The 20,252-nt window shown below is 43.5% G+C and overlaps 1 protein-coding gene across 1 annotated transcript; it reads right to left on the bottom strand.

Annotated features, from left to right (window-relative positions):
* Nucleotides 1-1,168: 1,168 nt before the first annotated feature.
* CHAMP1 (chromosome alignment maintaining phosphoprotein 1) lies at nt 1,169-13,016 on the bottom strand. The gene is made up of 2 exons (XM_030956613.1): nt 12,958-13,016; nt 1,169-5,072 (listed from the first exon to the last, which is right to left on the bottom strand). The coding sequence occupies exon 2, from the start codon at nt 5,009-5,011 to the stop codon at nt 2,174-2,176; it is 2,838 nt and encodes a 945-aa protein (XP_030812473.1). The 5' UTR covers nt 5,012-5,072; nt 12,958-13,016; the 3' UTR covers nt 1,169-2,173.
* Between the last annotated feature and the right edge of the window lie 7,236 nt (nt 13,017-20,252).

Genomic DNA, 20,252 nt, shown 5'->3' with positions numbered 1-20,252 from the left:
ATTACTGAAACTAGTAATTCTTGCAAGAATCTCTCCCCAAATCTCAAATGAAGTTGTAACCTGAGACAAAAACGGCCTTTTCTAACAAACACCTCCAAGTTCTCTGCAGACTAATTTTAGTTTGATTGAATGAAAGCTGGTGAAAATGCACTTTAAAAACACGACTGAGCATTCCATAAAACCAACCACTTTTTGCCATAGAAAGATGCAGGCAAGTTTGTATTGCACATGTGGCCACAGCTAACATCCTTCTGTAACAACATCTGATGTTTCTTTATTGTTTCCCTTTTGTACTTTTCCTTGAGCATTCTTCACAAAAAGGACTGAAACCAGTGTCCTTCCAAGAGTACACAGAAGAGGTTCCTCTCCAAGGATAGGGAACTGCCTAAAAGTTCATATAGAAGCACTTTCTCAGTCATATGTATGATCTATTAATGTAACAGCCTTTAAAAAGTTAGAGAACCTGAAAGTTGAATATTGTGAGTATTACACCCAAGCATAATGAAGACATGCTGCAAAGTCAGGAAATCATTTCACTGTGCTGACTTTCATTATTAAATATTTGCCATTGCAAGAAATAATATTTTCTAACACCTGGGAAGTAAAGAATGACTGTATGATTCTGTGCTGTCCTGAATGAGTCACTTTTACTGGCTTTTAGTTAATGCCACTCTTTCTACACTGAACTGGAGCCACAGAACATACACAGTAAGTTACACAATGCATTTGAATTATTCATACAGACGTGGTAGGAAGGCAACTCTTTCACTTAATAAACAGCACTAAGAAGTCACCTGAGTGTAGAGCTTTAAATATCTCTGACCTTCCTTACAGAAATCCTCATAAAAGACAACAAAGATAAAAATACAAGCTTCAATCAAACCAATCTGAAGCTCTTTGGTGGAAGATTACACTTGGAGACTTTTTTATTATTAATTTAACACTAACACCTTCATATCCTAAACCCATATTTAAAACAGCTTGTCTAGGCATAATTCAGCTGGAGATGCACTTCTTCCTTCTGCTGCCTCCACAAAAAATCTACATTCCTTCTGAATTATAAAATACTTACGTGTTTTTAACAAATAATATACAAATCACACAAAGGCCAGCATCCTAAATAACAGCGCATAAATTCTTGTTTTCCTTTTTCCCCCCTTGTTTTCCTTGTTTTTCATTTATATCTTTACATTTCCATGTTATTCTGAAAGAGATGGGAATTTAGACTAACCTTGCTGAGTGATGACTGAGGCTGATGACTGTGAAGTTGAAGCTTCCAAAGCAGACCTCCTAGGTAACTTTGCATCTCTTGTTGCCAAAGATACTTAAAAGATACTATGTTGAACACAAAGGTTTCCTTCTTGACTTGAACAAAAATATTACGGCCAACACCAGGTTGGGTTTCTTTTTATTGTTAAAACATTAAAGCATAACATTTCACCAAATACAGGAAATTTAGGGGTTGTCTGACATTACAAACATCTGGATCATCAAGAGAAAGTGTTGAGCTATACATAGTCTGACGTTAATCTATCAATTTAATGTATATTAGTAAATGATTAAAACATGGCCAAAATACAGAATCACAAAATAAGTACCTTGATGCTTCTAAATCTGAGACAAGTCAGAGAACTGAGTGCAATAAATTTCCAGCAAATGTCTATACACTCAATTACAACCTCAGGGCAGAATCATTCCAGGAATATTGGTAGTTCCTCATATTCTCGCTCATTAACATTCAATTTAGTGAGAATTTGATTTGAGAACTTGATAAAAACATTTTTAAAAATACAACATTTAACAAATGTGAAAAAAGAAGTTGTCTTCACAGGAAAATACAGATTGCTTGCCACTCCAGTCCTTAATTGCCTATATGTTTTACAAATCTTTACAAAACTAGTTTGTATCCATTTTGGTTTCAAAAACATAGTACATCTGAAAAATAAAATATGACTCTACTGATGGGTAATACAAAGACATGAACACGCATTTAAAATTACTTTTAAAAGTAAATCTTTTCAGTAATACAGCTATAAGACAAGTTAAACATAGTACAATAAACCATGCATCTTCTGACTTGTCAGATCAGCTAAACTACTCGGTTAACATACAGTAACACTTTTGAAAACACTTCATAAATTCAGCTTTTCTAGCACAAGGAAAAAAAAACAGATTAAATTTGTTCTTCAAGTGGTTCAAGGCTGTCCAAGTGTTTTTTAGGTGTATCATCACTATGACGGCTTTGGCAATGGGTTAAATGTTTCTTAAAGCCTCGGGGAAAATTTGATTCAAAATTACAACGGGGACACTTCAACAGACTTTGACCATGAGCAGCAACATGATTTTTAAGAAGAGACTCCAAGAGAAAAGCTTTGCCACATATTTTACATTTGTATGGGCTTTGAACATTATGCTTGTTAACTAAATGGTGCAAGACAGCACCTTTTTTCATTGCACGACAGCAACAAATTTTGCAGTAATACTTTCCCTTGCCACGCTTCATGTATTTTGCTATTTCTTCCTCAGAGATGAAAGCCTCTTTCTCTTCAGTAAACTGAAGCACACACTGTGGCTGTGCAGGAGTAGTTACATCCATTTTGCTCTCTTTGCTGTAATCAGATGACTCCATATCATACTGCTCTTGGTCACTGTTGGATTCTTGTTCCTTTATCTCCATTGAGTCCACCACTGGTTTTCCACACTCACTGCTATTTAGTTCAGAATCTGAGTTCTCCTGGTTTTCCTTCTTGAGCTTCTTTTTTGGGCATGAATATAACATGTGTTCAGGTGATTCTTTGGCTAATATTGACTGTTCATCCTGTGAGAATAAATCATCCAGTGGTTTCTGATCATCTAAATTGTGAGAGAGAAAGTCACTCTCACCAGACTCACTAGGTGTTTGGGGCTCAGAGAAAAAGCCCGAAACAGACTTGTGAGGCTCGGAAAACAGGATGTTCTTCTGGATTTCAGAAGGTACAGTAGTTTCAGCATGTCTCTGGACATCAGAGGATAGAGCAGCAGCAGGCTTCTGCATCTCAGAAAATACAGCATGCTTTTGAACATCAGGGGAAACAGCAGATTTCTGGCAGTCTGTGAAAACAGCTTGCTTGAGTGTCTCGGGAGAAACAGGAGTAGGTTTCTGGGACTCAGTAAAGAGGCCATGTTTCTGAACTTCAGGAGATGTGGATTTCTGAGACTCTAGAAAGGAAGTAGACTCCTGAACTTCAGAGGAAATGGAAGTGTGTTTTTGGGCTTCAGAAAACAGGGTATGCTTCTGGACTTCAGAAGAAACAAGAGCGGATTTTTGGCCTTCAGAACACAGAGCTTGTTTTTGACCTTCAGTAGAAACAGCAGAAGTAGACATCTGATTCTGGGGCTCAGAAAAGACAGCACGTTTCTGGACATCAGTAGAGGCAGTAGGATTAGATTTACGAGTCTCTGGGAACAACGCTCTTTTCCGAGGTTCAGGGAAATGAGCCCGTTTCTGAATCTCAGATGAAGCAGCTGAGGTGGATTTCTGAGTTTCAGAAAAATACATAGATTTCCGTGACTCAGAGAGTTTCCAAGATTCAGGAGACACTGAAACACCGGGCTTACGGACCTCAGGAAAGAAAGAAGGTTTCCAAGAGTCAGAGGAAACAGTGTGACCAGACTTTCGAAGCTCAGGAGAAACAGGGGGAGAATGCTTCCATGTGTCAGGGGACAGAACAGGTTTCCAGCCTTCAGGGTAAACAGATGAGAGGGGTTTCCAGGGCTCAGAAGAAACAAGAGTAGACTTCTGGGACTCAGAAAAGGACGTAGACTTACACGAATCAGAAACGAGCCTCCTAGGTTCTGGCAACACAACCGAACCAGGCCTTCGGGACTCAGGGGCAGACCTCCGGGATTCTACGGACACCGACATGGCAGGCTTTGAAGCCCAGGGAGAAACTGTGGAAGACTTCTGCACTTCATGAGGTGAAGCCCTCCAGGGCTCAGGAGAAACAGTTGGACCAGGTCTCCATGACTCCGGTGAAACCGCAGAAGCGGGCCTCCGGCTCTCAGGAGAAGAAGCAGAAGCAGGCCGACGCATTTGAGAGGGATGCCTGCGTGGCTCAGGAGACACGGCTGGGGTGTACCTCCGTGGCTCAGGGGACACTGCTGGAGGAGGTTTCTTTGGCTCTGGTGACACAGCTGGGGAGTATCTGCGGGGCTCTGGAGACACAGCAGGAGAATGGCGCCGGGGCTCAGGTGATATGGCGGGGGAATGCCGGCGGGGCTCTGGAGACGTTGCCGGGGAGTGCCGACGGGGCTCTGGTGACACGGCTGGGGCTGGCTTCTGTGGGTCGGGGGACACAGCAGGAGATGGCTTCTGTGGGTCAGGAGACACGACAGGAGATGGCTTCTGTGGGTCAGGAGACACAGCAGGAGATGGCTTCTGTGGGTCAGGAGACACAGAGGAGACTAACTTCTCTGGATCGGGAGATGTGGCCTGGGCTGACTTTTCTGGATCTGGGGACACAGTCTGGACTGACTTCTCTGGCTCTGGGGAAGTCACCTGAGCAGACTTCTGGGGCTCTGGGGACACAGATGATTTCTGAAGCTTGGGGGAAACAACAGGTTCTGATTTGGGGAGTTCAGGAGAAAGGGCGGGTTTGCCTGACTCAGGGGAAAGGGTAGGTTTCTGTGGTTCCAACGTGACACTTTTCTTGGACGAATCTGAATCGCCTTCTATCTGTTGCTCTTTCTGCTCTTCGTTCCACTTCTCAGGTGCTGCATGCTGTGCTTTGATGTGATAATATACGTTGCAATACATCTTGCTTGTAAAGAAACATTTATGGCAGTGAAACAGTTTTGCACTTTTTTGATAAAATATAAGTTTGCCCAAGCCAGCAGCATCCATTTCATCACAATACTCTGGGTGAACGGTACCCATATGAATTTGTATGTTTTCATAGTCAGTTCCCCTGAAGCTGCAGTAGTCACATTCCAAGCGCTCTGTGGTTTTAGGTAGTATCTGCAACATGTCCATTTTTCTACAGGCAGTAACAGTTTCCACAGCAGTGCACCTTTTAAAGAGGATTTTTCAGTTCCTGCAACAAAGGAAAAAGATCTGTATAGTTATCCTTTCATGGTAATTTCAACTCTGTCACTCCTAAATAACCACATGGGCTTTTCCCTGCTCACCCCCAGTCCCTTTTTAGAAAGCATAAATTTTGCACAGGTACTGACTACTTCATAGAGAAATCCAGACACAGGTGTCACCAACTCCTGAAAGTCATTTTGCAGCAGCAAAACTTGAACAAATAAAGCTTATATTTAACAATAGGCCTTCCTACCTATGTAAAAAAACTGGAAGCAAATGATAAAATTACAACCCAAGTGATGAAGAGCAAAGTTTGAATTTCATTTGACAAATATGACTTGTTTTCTCCATTGTCTTCTCTTCCCATATTTATGCGCTTTTATTGACATTGTATTATTTACATTATACAGGTAAACTGAAACCAAAAAGTACTTTGGAAAGTACTTGAAACAATGCCACTGAGATAAGGCCATTTAAAAAATGCATCTTCACCATTAAATTTCAAAATAAATAATCTGTTTTTGACAAACACCAAAATAAAATTCAAGAAAACAGCAGTCTAAAGCCTAGGCTGTTTTCATCTGTTAAATACTGACTTCCTTTCACTAATTATATGATAAAAAATAACACTGATCATAAAAGCTTCATCTATTATGAAAAGGGCTTTTCCTGTTCCATCATTTAATCTGTTGCCCCAATAACAACAAAAATACTATTTAAGAAAAACAGCAGTTTTTTTCTTTTTCCAGTTGGTAGTTAACAGTCCACTGTATCCAGAACATTGTTTTCCTCACCCCAAAGATGGAAATTTCTCAAAATTAATGTTTTTTACAAGACTTAAAAAACCCACAAAATAACAACAAAAAAAATTATATATATATATATAAATCCCAAAAACCAATGAACCCCCCCTGCCAAATGTAAAAATGATTTGGCTAGATTCCCCTATTTCCAAAAGAATTTAACCAGATTAGCTGCTACAATAAGCAGAAAACCAAGTCTAGCCACAGTCTGTAAGTTATACTGACACAAAAGTGGAAGGTAAAAAGGACATTTACGTGAAATGAGCACACTTCTTCTTTGTAGGTTGAAATTAAACAGTTGTTACATGATTAATCATGCTAAACTATCAGCCTAATTTTGGGGGGTGTTGTAAAACACACTGCTTCAAAACACTCAAAATTGTTGTTTAATTTTAACATTAATTTTACCTGTCTAAATATATATAAGACTAACAAGTCTAAAAATATGCATTCAAAGCAAGTTTTCTTAATTTATTCCTAAAGCATTTTTCCCCTGGTTTCTTATGGAAATGAGGCTTATACAAAAACATTGCCCTACAGTCAATGCCAATCAAACTGGACAAAGCAATCCAGCCTTACTTTGCATTTCTACACCTTTCATGAAAATCAGAACTAGAGAATGCAAGCAATGCCTCCACTGAGGCAGAATATGTCACTTAGCAGCAACTTCTTCTGTTTAGCCTCTCCACAAAAAGTCTCGAAACATTCAGAGCAAGCAGTATCTGATTCAGCTTTAATTAAGGAAAAGGGGAAAGAATTCAAAATAGTACAGCAGTGAGTTGCTTTGGGCTTGGGATAGAGACAGAATGAAAGCAAATTAGCAGTGCTGCTAAAGGATGAGATGGATACAGCAAAAAACCAGGAAAGAAGGATTGGCTGAGGAGCAGGAGGGCACAAATCCTTAAGAAATACAGGTTCACTAGCTCAGCTGCTTATGGAGCAACACCTTTGTGTGCACTGTGCATACACACATCACATTAAGCCACAGGAACAGGTAGATTTCCAATTGGGAAGCACGGTGGAACCACATAGGGAGCTTTAAGAAGGAACCTGCTTTACAACCATGAGGCAAATGAACAGCATCCGACCACAGCCTAGCTACAAATGAGAAGTAATTACTCTGCTCCACAAACACTGAAGTGGAAGGGCCTTTGGGGTATAAGCTGCAGTTTCCCAGCACTGCTGGCAGCCGTACAAAAGACACCCCAAACTGTAGCCCACACCACATTCAGCCTTGACCCAAAACACTTCCCAACATCTTATAACAATTTTTTAATGTCTGTAAAAGATGAAAACAAAACAAAGATGACAGCAGCGCTCAGTGGGCTGTATCTCTTCAACACAAAATAACTTGCCAATTGTAAAAACCCACAGCACACCATGTCTTAGTACTCTAAAAGACTTTCAAATCTTTATGAACTACTTTATATTTTGTTTGCTGGACTCAGGACAGTGGGAGGAAAGCAAAATCTAAATTTGAAAACAAAAATTTCTGAATTGCTAATATGAGCAAAATAAAAAGGTTTTGTTCCTTTTTTTTTCAAATCACAGCAGAACATAATTAGGATAATGAAGACATACTGCAGTAATCACGTTTTTAGACTTGAAAGGGAATTTGTCAATTCCAAAATTGGTTGTAATCCTGAATTATCCATTTTCTTTTCACTAGGAAACCAAAAAAGGGCTTTTCTAATTTGAATTTATCACACTTTATAACGAAGTTTACCAGACAATCTTTTCTACTCTCTTCATAATTTCCCGGCTCTTCACATGTCACCTGTTGCCCTTGCTGCAGTTTTTTGTTATTCACTGAAATACCCTTCACCCCACCTCCCCATCCTCTTAGTTTTTTCAGTTATACTTTACTTTATGATGAAAATTCCCACTTTCTTCCCAAATACAACAGTTAGAATAAGTCAGTGGTTCCCAAATTCCACAAATTGTCCATATCAATGCTAAGCTTTTTTGACCATGAGATTATTTTGGAACTAAAGAAGTTACAGGCACAATCCAGACATCCAAAAGTCTTGACAGTCAAGCCTTTTGCATAAGAAATAGCATTAAAGAGCTGAGGGCACTTTGTCTTACACTGCCATCACTCACCATTCTTAGTTTTTAACTCAACCCACTGTACCTGGCAGTCACTGAAGTAACTGCCTCTTCTGCTCAAATCTCTACTTAATTGAGGCACCCTACTGAGCAAGACAACTCTTAATATTGCAGTACCTTAGGCTGCAAGCCCATGGAATAGTAAATCTAGTTTTAGAATAGTTACTGAGATCAGTAACGCACAGCACTGAGCCCCTACTAACTCATCTTGTCAATTTAAATTTGTTGAAACTTCTGGAAGAATAAACTCTGAGATGTTGCTGGTTCACTTAGCACAGATCTAAATAGCTAGTTTTAAAGATTTTCCTGTCAATCCCTCCAGATTCCTTCTCAATATTGAGCTCCAGTGCCACTGTCCCTACATGGTTTTGGTTGCTGCCCTCCTCTGCACTCAGGTTTCTCACACGGAGGACTCTGCTTCACACTGCTCTTTGCCATCAGCTCCTGCATCAGAACTTGTTCTGCACTGGACCCTGGCTTGTCTAGCTGGATGAAAGTGCAAGGAACAACATGTCACTGTTTCCTAAAGAGTCCCACACCAGCAGAGCCAGCCAGCCTAGAAACCATATGTTCAGTAACCAGACTCCCATGGCCTTGGTCTTGCATGAACTGAGATGTAATCTGGGCTCAGCAGCATCCTTTTGGCAACACTGAGAGAGATGGACCGTGCTCCCTCTGTGTAAATGCAATATTACAGACATTAAAGGGAACTAGCTCTGTGCTGCTGCAAATCAAACCCATAAAAAGGTTTTATTAAATAAATGGTGTGATTTTGTCAGGGTGGTCCATGCGCACTGCAGAGACCTGGACCAAATACTAAATCACATCATTCTGGTGCTCTGAAGCTCTTTGAGGAAAAGTATGAATTTCAGGACAAAGATCAAATTGTCATGAGCAACAGCTTCTCCATTAAACAAAGCAGAAGACAGATGGTCACTGGAGTATCTCTCAGGACTTCTTGAATACTCCTAGGAGGACAAAGAAGCTGCCACCTCTGCAAGTACAAATAACTGCTGTGCAGGCCCCAGGCCACTTTGTTTAGCTGAACACTCTGCCAGGCCATAACTGTTTTGTACAAAGGACACCTGAGCATTCCCCTATTCGAACTCTCAGGTAACAGGATGTGCAGTGCAGCCGTGGCTATAACTGAGCCTGTGCTGCATGCTACTGTAACACTACAAAGCACAACACATTCCTTAATTGCTCTTTCTGCATTCCCTCCTACTTTTCTCACTTTCCATGGCTGCAACACTGAGAAAACAAATACACACACAGCCAAACAGAACACACTACAACTGCAGCAGAAGCCTGAAGCCCAGCATTTATGCCTGTTCTGCATCCACATCCTGCCTGCAAGACAAAATACTGTGATTCAACTAAGATTCTGGGGCTTGCAATACTAAATTTTAACTTAAGGCAGCCAAGACTCATTCAGAGTCTTCCTAAGACATGACATTTCCCACTGAAATCTACCTGAACAGGTAAGTGCTTCTGGCTAAAAGCTCACTATATCCTCAGATGTCAAGGACAGTAACAGCATCAGTATCAACTCAGCTCTTAGCTGACTTGAAGTGACACAGATCAATGTCCATCACTCAGTTTAAAAGTGCCTGAAGAGACATAAATCTCAGCAGTGGGACCACCAGTCCCTACTGCTGCTTGATCAGCCACCTCTCCCGACCCCTCTTCTTCCAGGCATGTTTAGAACCTACACACGGAGGTTCCTACCACCAACTCTCTCCTCTCTCCACTGAGATGCTGAAGATCCTGTCAGGGACACCAGTTCCTGTCCCCTACATTGCAGTTCTGGCCATAATCTCCTCCACCAGAGGAAAAACAGAAAAACAGCATGGGGAAAGGACTGGAAATGAGGGCATGTATCTACCTGAGAAAAGAACAGCCATCACTGCTTTTCTTGATTTGTCCTTAGCAGCCAGGAGGCTAAAGTCATGATTTGGCAGAAAGAAGAAGTATCCAGGAAATCAGAGGCAGCGAGATAACCACAAATTCAACCAAAAGTTGGTTATGAGTATTGCAAGGCAGCCACAGAGTAGAGTCAAACAGCATCAGAAGTTTCTGCTGAGTTCATGTTAAACTGAGCAACAGGAGCATCCTAAGCTAATGCACAGAGAGGAGAGACCTCCTGATGTCTTCCCAGCCAACATATCCAGCCATGTCAGAGATGGTTCCTGGATTCCATATCCCATCTTCCGCAAGGATCCTACTTAAGATTAAGCCATACTTCCTAGAACCTCTCAAAAACCTCCCAGTGGAAGAAAAGTGGAAAAATGCAGAGGAGATATCTACATATAAGAAGGAATCCATGCAAGTGTTGGCACAACATGACTCTGGCAGCAAACAAGATATCTCTACTTTTTAACTCCATTCCAATGTCATAGCTACAAGTCTTCCAATCATTCCTGGTAATTTTTAACAAACACATATTCTACACTTAGCATTGCAACAGTTAATATATACCTCCATTCTTCCTCTACTGAAGATAAGCTCTGACTGAGGGAAGAAAGGAAGGGCTCAAAGCTAAAGATTTAGACTGCCTGTGAGCACAGAAAATTAGATTTCTTTTAACATTACATGAAGAAATTCAAAGCACAGGAACAAGTAGTCTGCCACATCATTGTTCAAAATCAGACTGTCTTGGTTCTCAGTGGCAGAAAAATCTATAACTCTTTTCCTCTCAATGAACAATCAACCTGGTGAAACACAAGCAGATAGAGAACACGCAACATATTTTAATGACACCAACACAGCTGGGAAAATGATCCAAAAGAAAAGCCCAATGATTCTCTGCAATGCACTACCACCACACATAAGATTCCCTATACCAGTCACTGCACAGGAAGGATCACTGTTGATTTTCATCAGCCTTGGAAGTTTCTTCCAGACCAACAGTTCAGTCATAACCCTCTGTCAGTGAGGAGGGTCAATGGCAAATTTGTTCCCAGCAAAAGAAATCTGAGTAAGCGAGATACAGCAGCATCATTGCCTCTGCTCGAAGGAACAGATCCAGACTTTTGCTGGGTTTAAGCAAAAGGAGAAATTACACGTTCTTGCAGTGCCAAAAAATGAATGGCAGTCTGGTGGCAGCATGATGCTTCTCTTGAAGCTACATCCCTGTGTTGTGACTGACAAAGAGAAGTTTAGCTCCCAGAGGAAGCTGCACACAAACACCCCACAGTGGGGCAGAGCAGGCACCCTGCAAGGCACTAGGCAGGTAAGGGCATCACTTCCAAGGCACCAGGAACAAGACAGGCAGCCCTATGCTCCTGCTAGTCCACAAGTGTCCACAGTATCTGACCACAACCTCACATCTGAACTCCCAGCTACCAGCCAGTCTACTCAGGCTAAGTTCCACCAGCAACAATTGCTGAACAAGGTCTTTAAAATTTCACAGCTACACAAGGCACAAACACTCCGACCCAACCAGCCACTGAAACAGCAAGATATGCTAAGAACATGGGAGGCACCAGATCCAGGCAGGATTATGAAGTTCCATGTTTCCAGGAAAGGTTAAAGTCAGGGGAGATCTACAAAGTGACAATACTTGATGCACATACAGATGACTTACGAAAAACAAAGCACCCAGAACTGCAGTAATTTTGCAATATTTCAATCTTTGTTAAGAGAATCACAAGTCTACACAACATAAGTTCTCAATAAAAGATCTAACAGTCTAAATTGCAGTGTAAAATCAATGTACCTTTGACAGATTCAAGACTGAAGAAATTAATTCCATGTACTGCTTCTACAGCTTCCTAACTCCAAGTTCCAATTCCACTTCCAGTTGGCTCCCAAAAATGGCCCCGAAAACCTTATTGCTGCAGTGCTGTACCTGAGCTAATGAAGCACCACTAGACCCACTAGAGCATTGCAATCTAGTCAAGAACCGAATTAAACTTGGTAACATGCTAAGAATTCCATTTACACTACCCTGAAAGAATATGGGGTTCAAGGGAAGAAGAGAAATGTGAAATCCAAAGTTTCTATATTCCTCACTTGCAAAAAATTCATAGAATCATTGAGCTTGGAGAAGACCTCTGAGATCATCGAGCTCCAACCTATGACTGAACACCACCTTGTCAAGCAGACCATGGGATGCAGTACCACGTCCAGTCTCTCCTTCAGCACCTCCAGGGACAGTGACTCCAACACCACTCTGGACAGTCCATTCCAATGTCTAATCACTTTCACAGTGAACAAATTCTTCCTAATGTCCAATCTAAAGGTCCCTTGATGCCGTTTAAGACTGTCCTCTTGTCCTGTCACTTGTTGCCTGGGAGGAGAGGCCGATCCCCACCCGGCTATACTCTCCTTCCCCGTGGCTGTAGAGAGCGATAAGGTCCCCCCGAGCCTCCTCCTCTCCAGGCTGAACACCCCAGCTCCCTGAGCCGCTCCTCACAGGACACGCTCTCCAGAACTGTGGTGAGCCTTGCTTCTGCACCTGCTTCTCTGCTCCCACGTGCGACGCCGCCGCTCCCGGCAGCTATTTCTGTCACCGGGGAAGGGCCCGGTCCCGGCGGGGACACGTCCCGTGCCGAACTCGCTATCCCAGGACAGCAGACCGGCAGCGCGCTCCTCCCGCTCGGGGCTCCGCCGGCATCACTTTAACTTTCCTGCGGGAAGGGGGTGCCTGCGGGCTCGGCTTTCCCGGGGCCGCCGGCTGCCCGCTGCCCGGCCCTCCCGGGGGCCGCACCCCCGGGGCCGGGGGCCACGCCGCCCGTCCATTCATCCCGCCCCTCCGGGCGCTTTCTCTCGCCGCCTCCCCTCTCCCTCTTCCCTCCCGTGCGCGGCCCCGCCGGTTTTGTTCCCCCCGCGCCGGCACCGGCAGCCGCCGCCGCCCCCCGCGCGGCGGGGGCTGGACAAGGGGAAGGCCCAGGCCCGATGCCCAGGGGGAGGGAGGGAAGCGCGGCGGGCCCGGCCGGCGGGAGCGGGGGGCGAGCGGGACGGGCCGTCCGCACTCACCGTTCGGCACCTCCGGGACGGCGGGCGCGGGGCCGGGGGGCCGGGCCGGGCTCCCCCCGCCAATGGCGGCGGCGGCGGCGGCGGGAGGCGGGGCCGGGTCACGTGCCGCGGCCGCGGCGGCGGGGCCGGGGGCGGGGCCGGGCCGCGCCGCCCTCCGCGCCCGCCGGCAGGGGGCGCTGCCGCCCAGGGGGCCCGGGCCTGTCTGGGAGCCCACGGGGGGTTCGTCCAGCGCGGAGAGGATGCCAGAGTGCCAGAAACACAGAGTCACAGAGTCACAAACTACACTGCAAAGGAGCTCTGAGATCCTCGACTATGACCAAACACCACCGTGTCAACAAGACCATGGCCCTCCGTGCCATGTCCAGTTTTCCTTCAACACCTCCAGGGACGGTGACTCCACCACCTCCCTGGGCAGCCCATTCCAATAACCAATCACCCTCTGAGTAAAGAAATTCTCCCTGATATCCAGCCTAAAAATCCCTTGATGCCATTTAAGACTGTGTTCTCTCATCCTGTGGCTCGCTGCCTGGGAGAAGAGCCTGACCCCAACCTGCTACAGCCTCCCTTCAGGGCATTGTAGCGAGAGGTAAGGTCTCCCCTGAGCCTCCGCCTCTCCAGGCTGAGCAACCCCAGCTCCCTCAGCCGCTCCCTGTAGGACACTCACTCTATCACTTTCTCTGGATCTGCCTATTCATATCCTTCCTGAACTGAGGGGCCCAGAAATGTATGCAGGATTCTCAGTGTGGGCTCACCAGTGCCAAAGAGGCCACACCTCAGGTACTGTGTGTCCCTCAATTCAGGAATTGCTTTTTGTCCTTTGGGTTTTGCAGTGCTTTTTGTCCAGTATGGAAAGAATGACAGACTCACAGAATCACAGAACCAATTAAGTTGGAAAAGACCTCTGAAATCAACTCCAGCCTGTGAGCAAGCACCCCCCTGTCAACCAGACCAGAGCACTGGGTTTTGTGTCCAGTTTTTCCTTAAACAACTCCAGGGAGGGTTGCTCCCTGGAAGTGTTTAAGGAAAGACTCTCTGGAGGCTGAGGGACATTTTGTCACGACAGAAGGTGGGGGTAACCCACGTTCTTGTTGCTAGATCCCTTGGGGCAAATAAGTGTGATGTGACACTGAATGATCAGTATTTGTAAATAAACAATGTAGGGTTTATTGTAGAACAACTTGGCTGCAAAGGAAAACAGCTATGGAGCCGTTTTGGTGGTTTTTATCTATAGCAATACAACATGAAAGCATTGCAATGTGAAAGTGCAGCATCACCCAAGGACACAGACAAGGAGAAAAGGAAATTTCAAGGAAAGGAAATTTTGAGGAAAGGAAATTTCAAGGAAAGGAAAGGAAATTTCAAGGAAAGGAAATTTCAAGGAGAGGAGAGGAGAGGAGAGGAGAGGAGAGGAGAGGAGAGGAGAGGAGAGGAGAGGAGAGGAGAGGAGAGGAGAGGAGAGGAGAGGAGAGGAGAGGAGAGGAGAGGAGAGGAGAGGAGAGGAGAGGAGAGGAGAGGAGAGAGAGGAGAGGAGAGGAGAGGAGAGGAGAGGACTGTGAGGATCTCACCACCCTAAGCCTCACAACAAGACTTGATTGCTCTACAGTCTTGGTCGAAGTGGTGATCGAATGATGAGAGAAGTCTCAAAGAAGTGGTGGGGAGGAATCTGTGGAACACAGAATCTCTTTGGTCTATATTCACTCTGATTCAGGTAAATATAAATCAGGTCCCTCCTCAGGAGCAGGGAGTTTCATGTAATACTGTAGATCACTTCAGGAGTCCTCAACACCTTCTAGGACAGCACAGCTGCCCATCCTAGCAGCACAGTTGAGTCAGTCATGCTGCATTGTGTCACAGCAGCAGAGATGAACCCGCTCAGGTCACACTCAGAGTTCCCCGCATTTCCGGGAAGAGGAGGGGGAGCCCCACATCCCAGTGGTTTGTGCAAGGAAGCACAGCTTAGCATGGCAAGGGGCACAATCCTGTCCACGGGATCCAGCTCTTATCTCACTCACAGCCCGTCATTCACCCTGTGCCTTATCAGATCAGAGGTTTAGCCATTACACAAAGAAAAGTTCACCTACTCCATCTCAACCAAGCACCCTGGCACCTCCATGTATGAGCAATGTTTTGAGTCATTGTCTCTTAATAGTTCAGTCTGTCAATCGTCCTCATTGCTCTCTACATCTTCCAGAGGAGGGAAGCAGAGGAAAAGATGCTAAGCTTTTCTCCCTGGTACCCACTGAGAGGATAGGTAGGAATGGCTCAGAGCTCCTCCAGGGAAAGTTAGGGCTGGGCATTCAGCACCATTTCCTTACCAAGAGGGCGGGCTCTGTGACAGGCAGCATCTAGCAGTGATCTGTCACATCCCCTGGCTGCTTGGATAGAAGCAATATTTTTTGCCAGTCGTATCTAAGTTTCCAACAAAATCAATCCTGCCCATGCTCTGAAAATGTAGCAGAAGTGAAGTGATTAACTACAATTACTGATTGATGAGGAATTAATATCTTTTTTCCATATCTAAATGTCATGGAGAAATCTAGCACTGCAGGCTAGATACCCTCCCGGTCTTCTGTGTAGTCAAGTCCCAGGCTCATATCTCTTTGACTACAGGTTATACATTCATCATTGGGCATTGTGGTTTTTCCATGACTAACAAAAACCAACGGGTTGTTTCCATCCTAGTCTTCAGCCAAGAACATTATTGCTACTCATCCCCCTTGTACTTGCATTTTATCTGGTTTTTATTACTCAAAATGCTGACTCCTGCTTTGTTCATGCATGGAAATACCTGTAAAGCCAACCCAAGGCCAGCTAATAACCTGTTGTTTTCACTTGATCCTGAGCTTTTCATCTCTTTCTGGTTTGCCAGTGCTTTCACTCATCTTACAGTTTTAAAATTAATTTCCAGCTACTGTAGTTAGTAGAATAATTTCCATTGAGAATGGAATCAAACACTTAATTAAATTCCAGATAAACCAGGTGTACCCCATTGATTAGGTTTCTTCTTAGACAGACTAAGTAAACTTTTTCCATGCTATTGTTACCTGTAAGTGATTTGGAATAATTGGAGGATTGCCTTTCAACTTAGTGAAGAAGTTTTCTCAAAGGGGGTAAAGAAATCCCACAGAGATTTTTTTTTGCTGGATTACCAATAATAGAGCATAGGTAAAGAACACATCTCAAGCAACCACAGTGAATAACTTTTTTTTAATAGACTTTTTTTACTGTATGGTTAAACTTTCTTTTCTAACTTGTTTAGAACTTTTTTTCATATACATCTAGGGATTAAATTTGATTTATGAAATCATGCTAAAGTTTCATAATATCTCCCCTTTCAGTTAATATTCTTGTGAAAAACACTTTAATATAGTTTGCAGTTCTAGAATTTTTTTTATAAGCAACATGTAAAAAATTACCATATTCACCTATGAAGTCTCTCAGTAAAAATGCCAGCAGGCTTTTGAAGGCATGGAGTTCAATCATCCAAGACAGCTATTTTTTCATTCATTCCTTCCCTTAGGCCTCTAAATTACTTTCTGAAATGGCCTTTTTTTTACTATGCATTAGTAACTGTAACAAATAGAGCAACGAACAGTTACCTAACACTGTAGCTAGGGAGAGCTCACAATTCATTGGAGATACATCTAAATACCCCCGAGTATATTTTTACCTTATGTAACATATTCCCAAATGTTTTCCTCCTTGTTATTTGATCCATAATTTAGGAGCTTAAAAGTTTCCAATATACAAGCAACTTTAATCTTTGTATTTCAGGATGTTGTTAACTGTTAAGGAAACAAGATTGAACCTATTCAGCCCTGAAAGTGTTTCCATTTCTCCTCTGATATCCTGATTTTCTTGACTGAATGCCTGAGAACATGATTGTACACATACTCTTGTTTCTGGATGCTGATGACCTTCAACAGCTGTCAAAATGGACAAGAACTTCCAGCAGGTAATGTCATATATTGGTGCCCATATTCAAGTTTATTGTTAAGAAACAAGGTGAGGTGGAATTTCCCTTCAGTTTCATCCAGCAGGACCGTCTGTGTTTTTGCACAGCCAGATACAGGGAGCAGCACAACACACACATACCTGGGCAAAGATCAGTAGTAACAGGCCATGCTGGGGACAATCTAAAGCAAAACCCCCTGCCTGGCCACCTGGAGCCTTCCAGAATTACTTTTCAATCTCTTCACTAGAGTTGGCAACTGAGATCCTGGCAAAAGAAAAAAAACTAAAACACCAATACCCTAAAAGACCCAGCCCCCACCCACCCCCCTCAACTTCTATGCAGAATCTTCATATTTGATTCTAGACTATGTCAACATTTTTAAAGAGAAGGGGCAAAAAGAATCACCCATTTCTGCATGTTTTGTATCTCCTGCCTTCTGCATATGCTGGGAGCCATTTATGGATCTTGCATGGACCATGAGCCTATGTGCCATTTTTGCTAATCTTTACCCTTTTGGAGTGTGTTGGAGATTTTTTTTTAAATAATCCAGGCTGTTAGTTGGAATTGAGCAAAGAACACTGCAGTCCAATGTCTTGTGTGTTTGAATCAAAATACTGTAATATTTATGTGACAGTAATGAGCCTTTGATAGAATTTACGTAATTGTAGATGGGATATGGAAATGGGGTATATTCAGGAGATCAGGTATGGCCTAATGAAATGTAAATCACAAAATATATCTGGAAAATATTTTTTTTTAGTTATGTAACAATGAAGAAGTTTGGGAGAGGGTTTAACTGCTAAGAGGGACACCAGCACTTGGTAAGATGACATTTTCAGTCTTCAAGAACTTCAATGAAAAGCTCAAGTGGAGGCACAGAAGACAGAGTGAATGCCTTTAAGTCACTTAGAAATTATCATACAAGATTCTGGTTTCCCATTTGTTTCAGATTTTTTTTTCTTTCTAATGAAACAGTTATCAATAAGTAACTTGAGAATTTTAAGTCTCTCCTCTCATCATATAATAGTCAAACAGCACCATCAACTCACAAGTAATTTTCCAGAGATTTTCAACATTCCATCAGGTTGGGGGAGGGAAGTACTACTCCATTTTCCTTTTCAGGCATATTTTATTCTGATGTTCAATATTGTTTTGTGCCCAATGAGTGGGTTTTGTCATGTTCGTATTTCAGGCTTTTGTTTGGGCTGTTCAGTTGTAATACTGCAAATAAATGCCAGCAGAGAAACTGCCTTCAGCATGAAGAGCAGTGTTGGTTTAACCATGGATGGACCTCCAAAGACTCTCCAAAAACAACTTTCAGCCATTTGGTTTTAAATTAAAAGAAGCAACAGAATGCATTTATAAACTGAATGCAAAGTTGTCAGTACAACGTTTGGAGTTGAATAAGCTTCTCCTTAAAGCTGCAACAAGCACAAATGCAGGGATTTTTACTGAAGATTTACATTCCACATCAGTTTCCAGTAATACAATAGATCAAGACAGAATGGAGCCCAATCTCCATTTGACAGACAGAGTGATTTCCATCTTCCTGAATGTCAATGACCTTGGAATTCAATGAGAAACCAGGCAACAGAAATTTGGTGAAGCTCTCTATGTGTAGAACATTATATTTTAAAAGCAAGAAAACAGATGGCACTGAAGTCAGCTGTGATGTAACCAGACACAATTCCCATTCTGTGGGGATGCTGTCTCTACTTTCAGCTAAGCTGAATTTGCAAAACAAAGTTACTATTGTGGCAATGAAGCTCTCACGCCACGATGAGTTTGCACAAAGGCAGGCAGCAAGCCTGCATTTATTTGATGTCATAGGGAGAAGCATAAAAGAACAAGTGAGCACAGAGCAGGTGGCAGCTCCTCCAGCAAGGGAAGCAAGCTCAGGCCCTGCTGCATTCCTGTGCAGGAGACATTGGAGAAGGGACTTGGAAATGTATTTTGCTGCTTTAGCCATTGTACTTTGCAGCATTCCCATGAGGTACATGCTCAATTCCAGCAGGCAGCCTTCCCTGCAGATATGGCTACACAAGTTCCCATCCCAAACCTGATTCCTGTTTCCACAGGCACAGGCAGTCCTACTGGCACTGCCCAAGATGACCATGAGTGCAGAGAGGGGAAGCTCAGTGATGGTGTTTTCTCTGTTTTAGGAGGGGTCCCACTGTAGCAGAGAGCCTGCAGGCAGCACTCCCATGCACCCTGGGCTCCTGGTGCTCCTTGCTGTTCCTATCTCTCCTGAGCTACTTGCGGCAGGTGTAGTTGGCCATGGCAATGCTCAGATCCTGCTGATGGTGGCCAGTGCTTCCTACTGCCCTTCTCAGATGTGGCAAGAATAGATGCCAGTACCTGCTGCACAAGAGGGGCTGTCTCAAGGGTTCCTAGAGTGGCACTGCCAAGCCATCAGCTTGGGATGCAGCTCAGGCTGCAGCTGTGTGCAGATGTTGACTACTGCACTCTCCATATCCAAATTTGGATGTCCTGAATATTCCTTCCATGTGAATATTTAAGTCAAAGGACAGGTTCTCTGTCTCTGCCCTTTTGGGCAGGAGCCTGCATCCACAAGAACACAAAAATTTGTCAAAAAGCTGCAGGAATTTCTGTCTTGACCTGAATCTCCAGCTTGATCCGATGGACACAAGTGTTTAAGCACAGTTTTTACTGAGATGAGGTTTGAATAAGAAGACCCAAATGGAAAAACATTGCAAAATTCCTGTGTTTAGTTAGTTCTCTATAATACTATGAAGATGTGCTTATAATCAAGGAACTCGGGTGCAAGTGGAGAAGAAGCCCAAAAGATATCAAACTCAAGTTGTGAGCACATGCAAAATCACAGTTCCTCTGTGTCCTGCCAGTCCCTCTCACAGGTGAAACACACCCCCTGCTCCAGTCACCACAGGGCATCCAAAAAGGTGGGAGATGCTTTTGAGCAGACCCTCATCTGGTGAAGATCCCAGCTCTGCCCAGCTCTACTGCAGAATTTCCCTGATGAATTTCCTTGGATCAAGCTGAGACTTTTCACTGAGGGGAAAGCCTGCCCTCCCAGTGCTCAGCCAGGACACCGTGACAAAATCCTTTCTCCTGCAGTCAGGATAAACTTGGCAAACGAGATAAACTTTAGATTGAGCTAAACCCAGATGATTTTCTAGCAGCAGTTTTACTTAATCTTGAAGTAATTTTAGTTGGAAGCTGACTTATGTAGCCTGATACTAAAATTCTTCTCAACTGTATTTTTATCTGCTTCTGAAGCATGCAGAGCAGTATAATAGCATCTTACTTATTTTTTTCTGGAGTAATAGATGAAAAAATAGCACAGTATCACATCTCAAAA

Source organism: Camarhynchus parvulus, chromosome 1 (assembly GCF_901933205.1).
Source record: "Camarhynchus parvulus chromosome 1, STF_HiC, whole genome shotgun sequence".
NCBI classification, from domain to species: Eukaryota; Metazoa; Chordata; class Aves; order Passeriformes; family Thraupidae; genus Camarhynchus; species Camarhynchus parvulus.
This window is presented reverse-complemented; position numbering and strand designations above follow the sequence as displayed.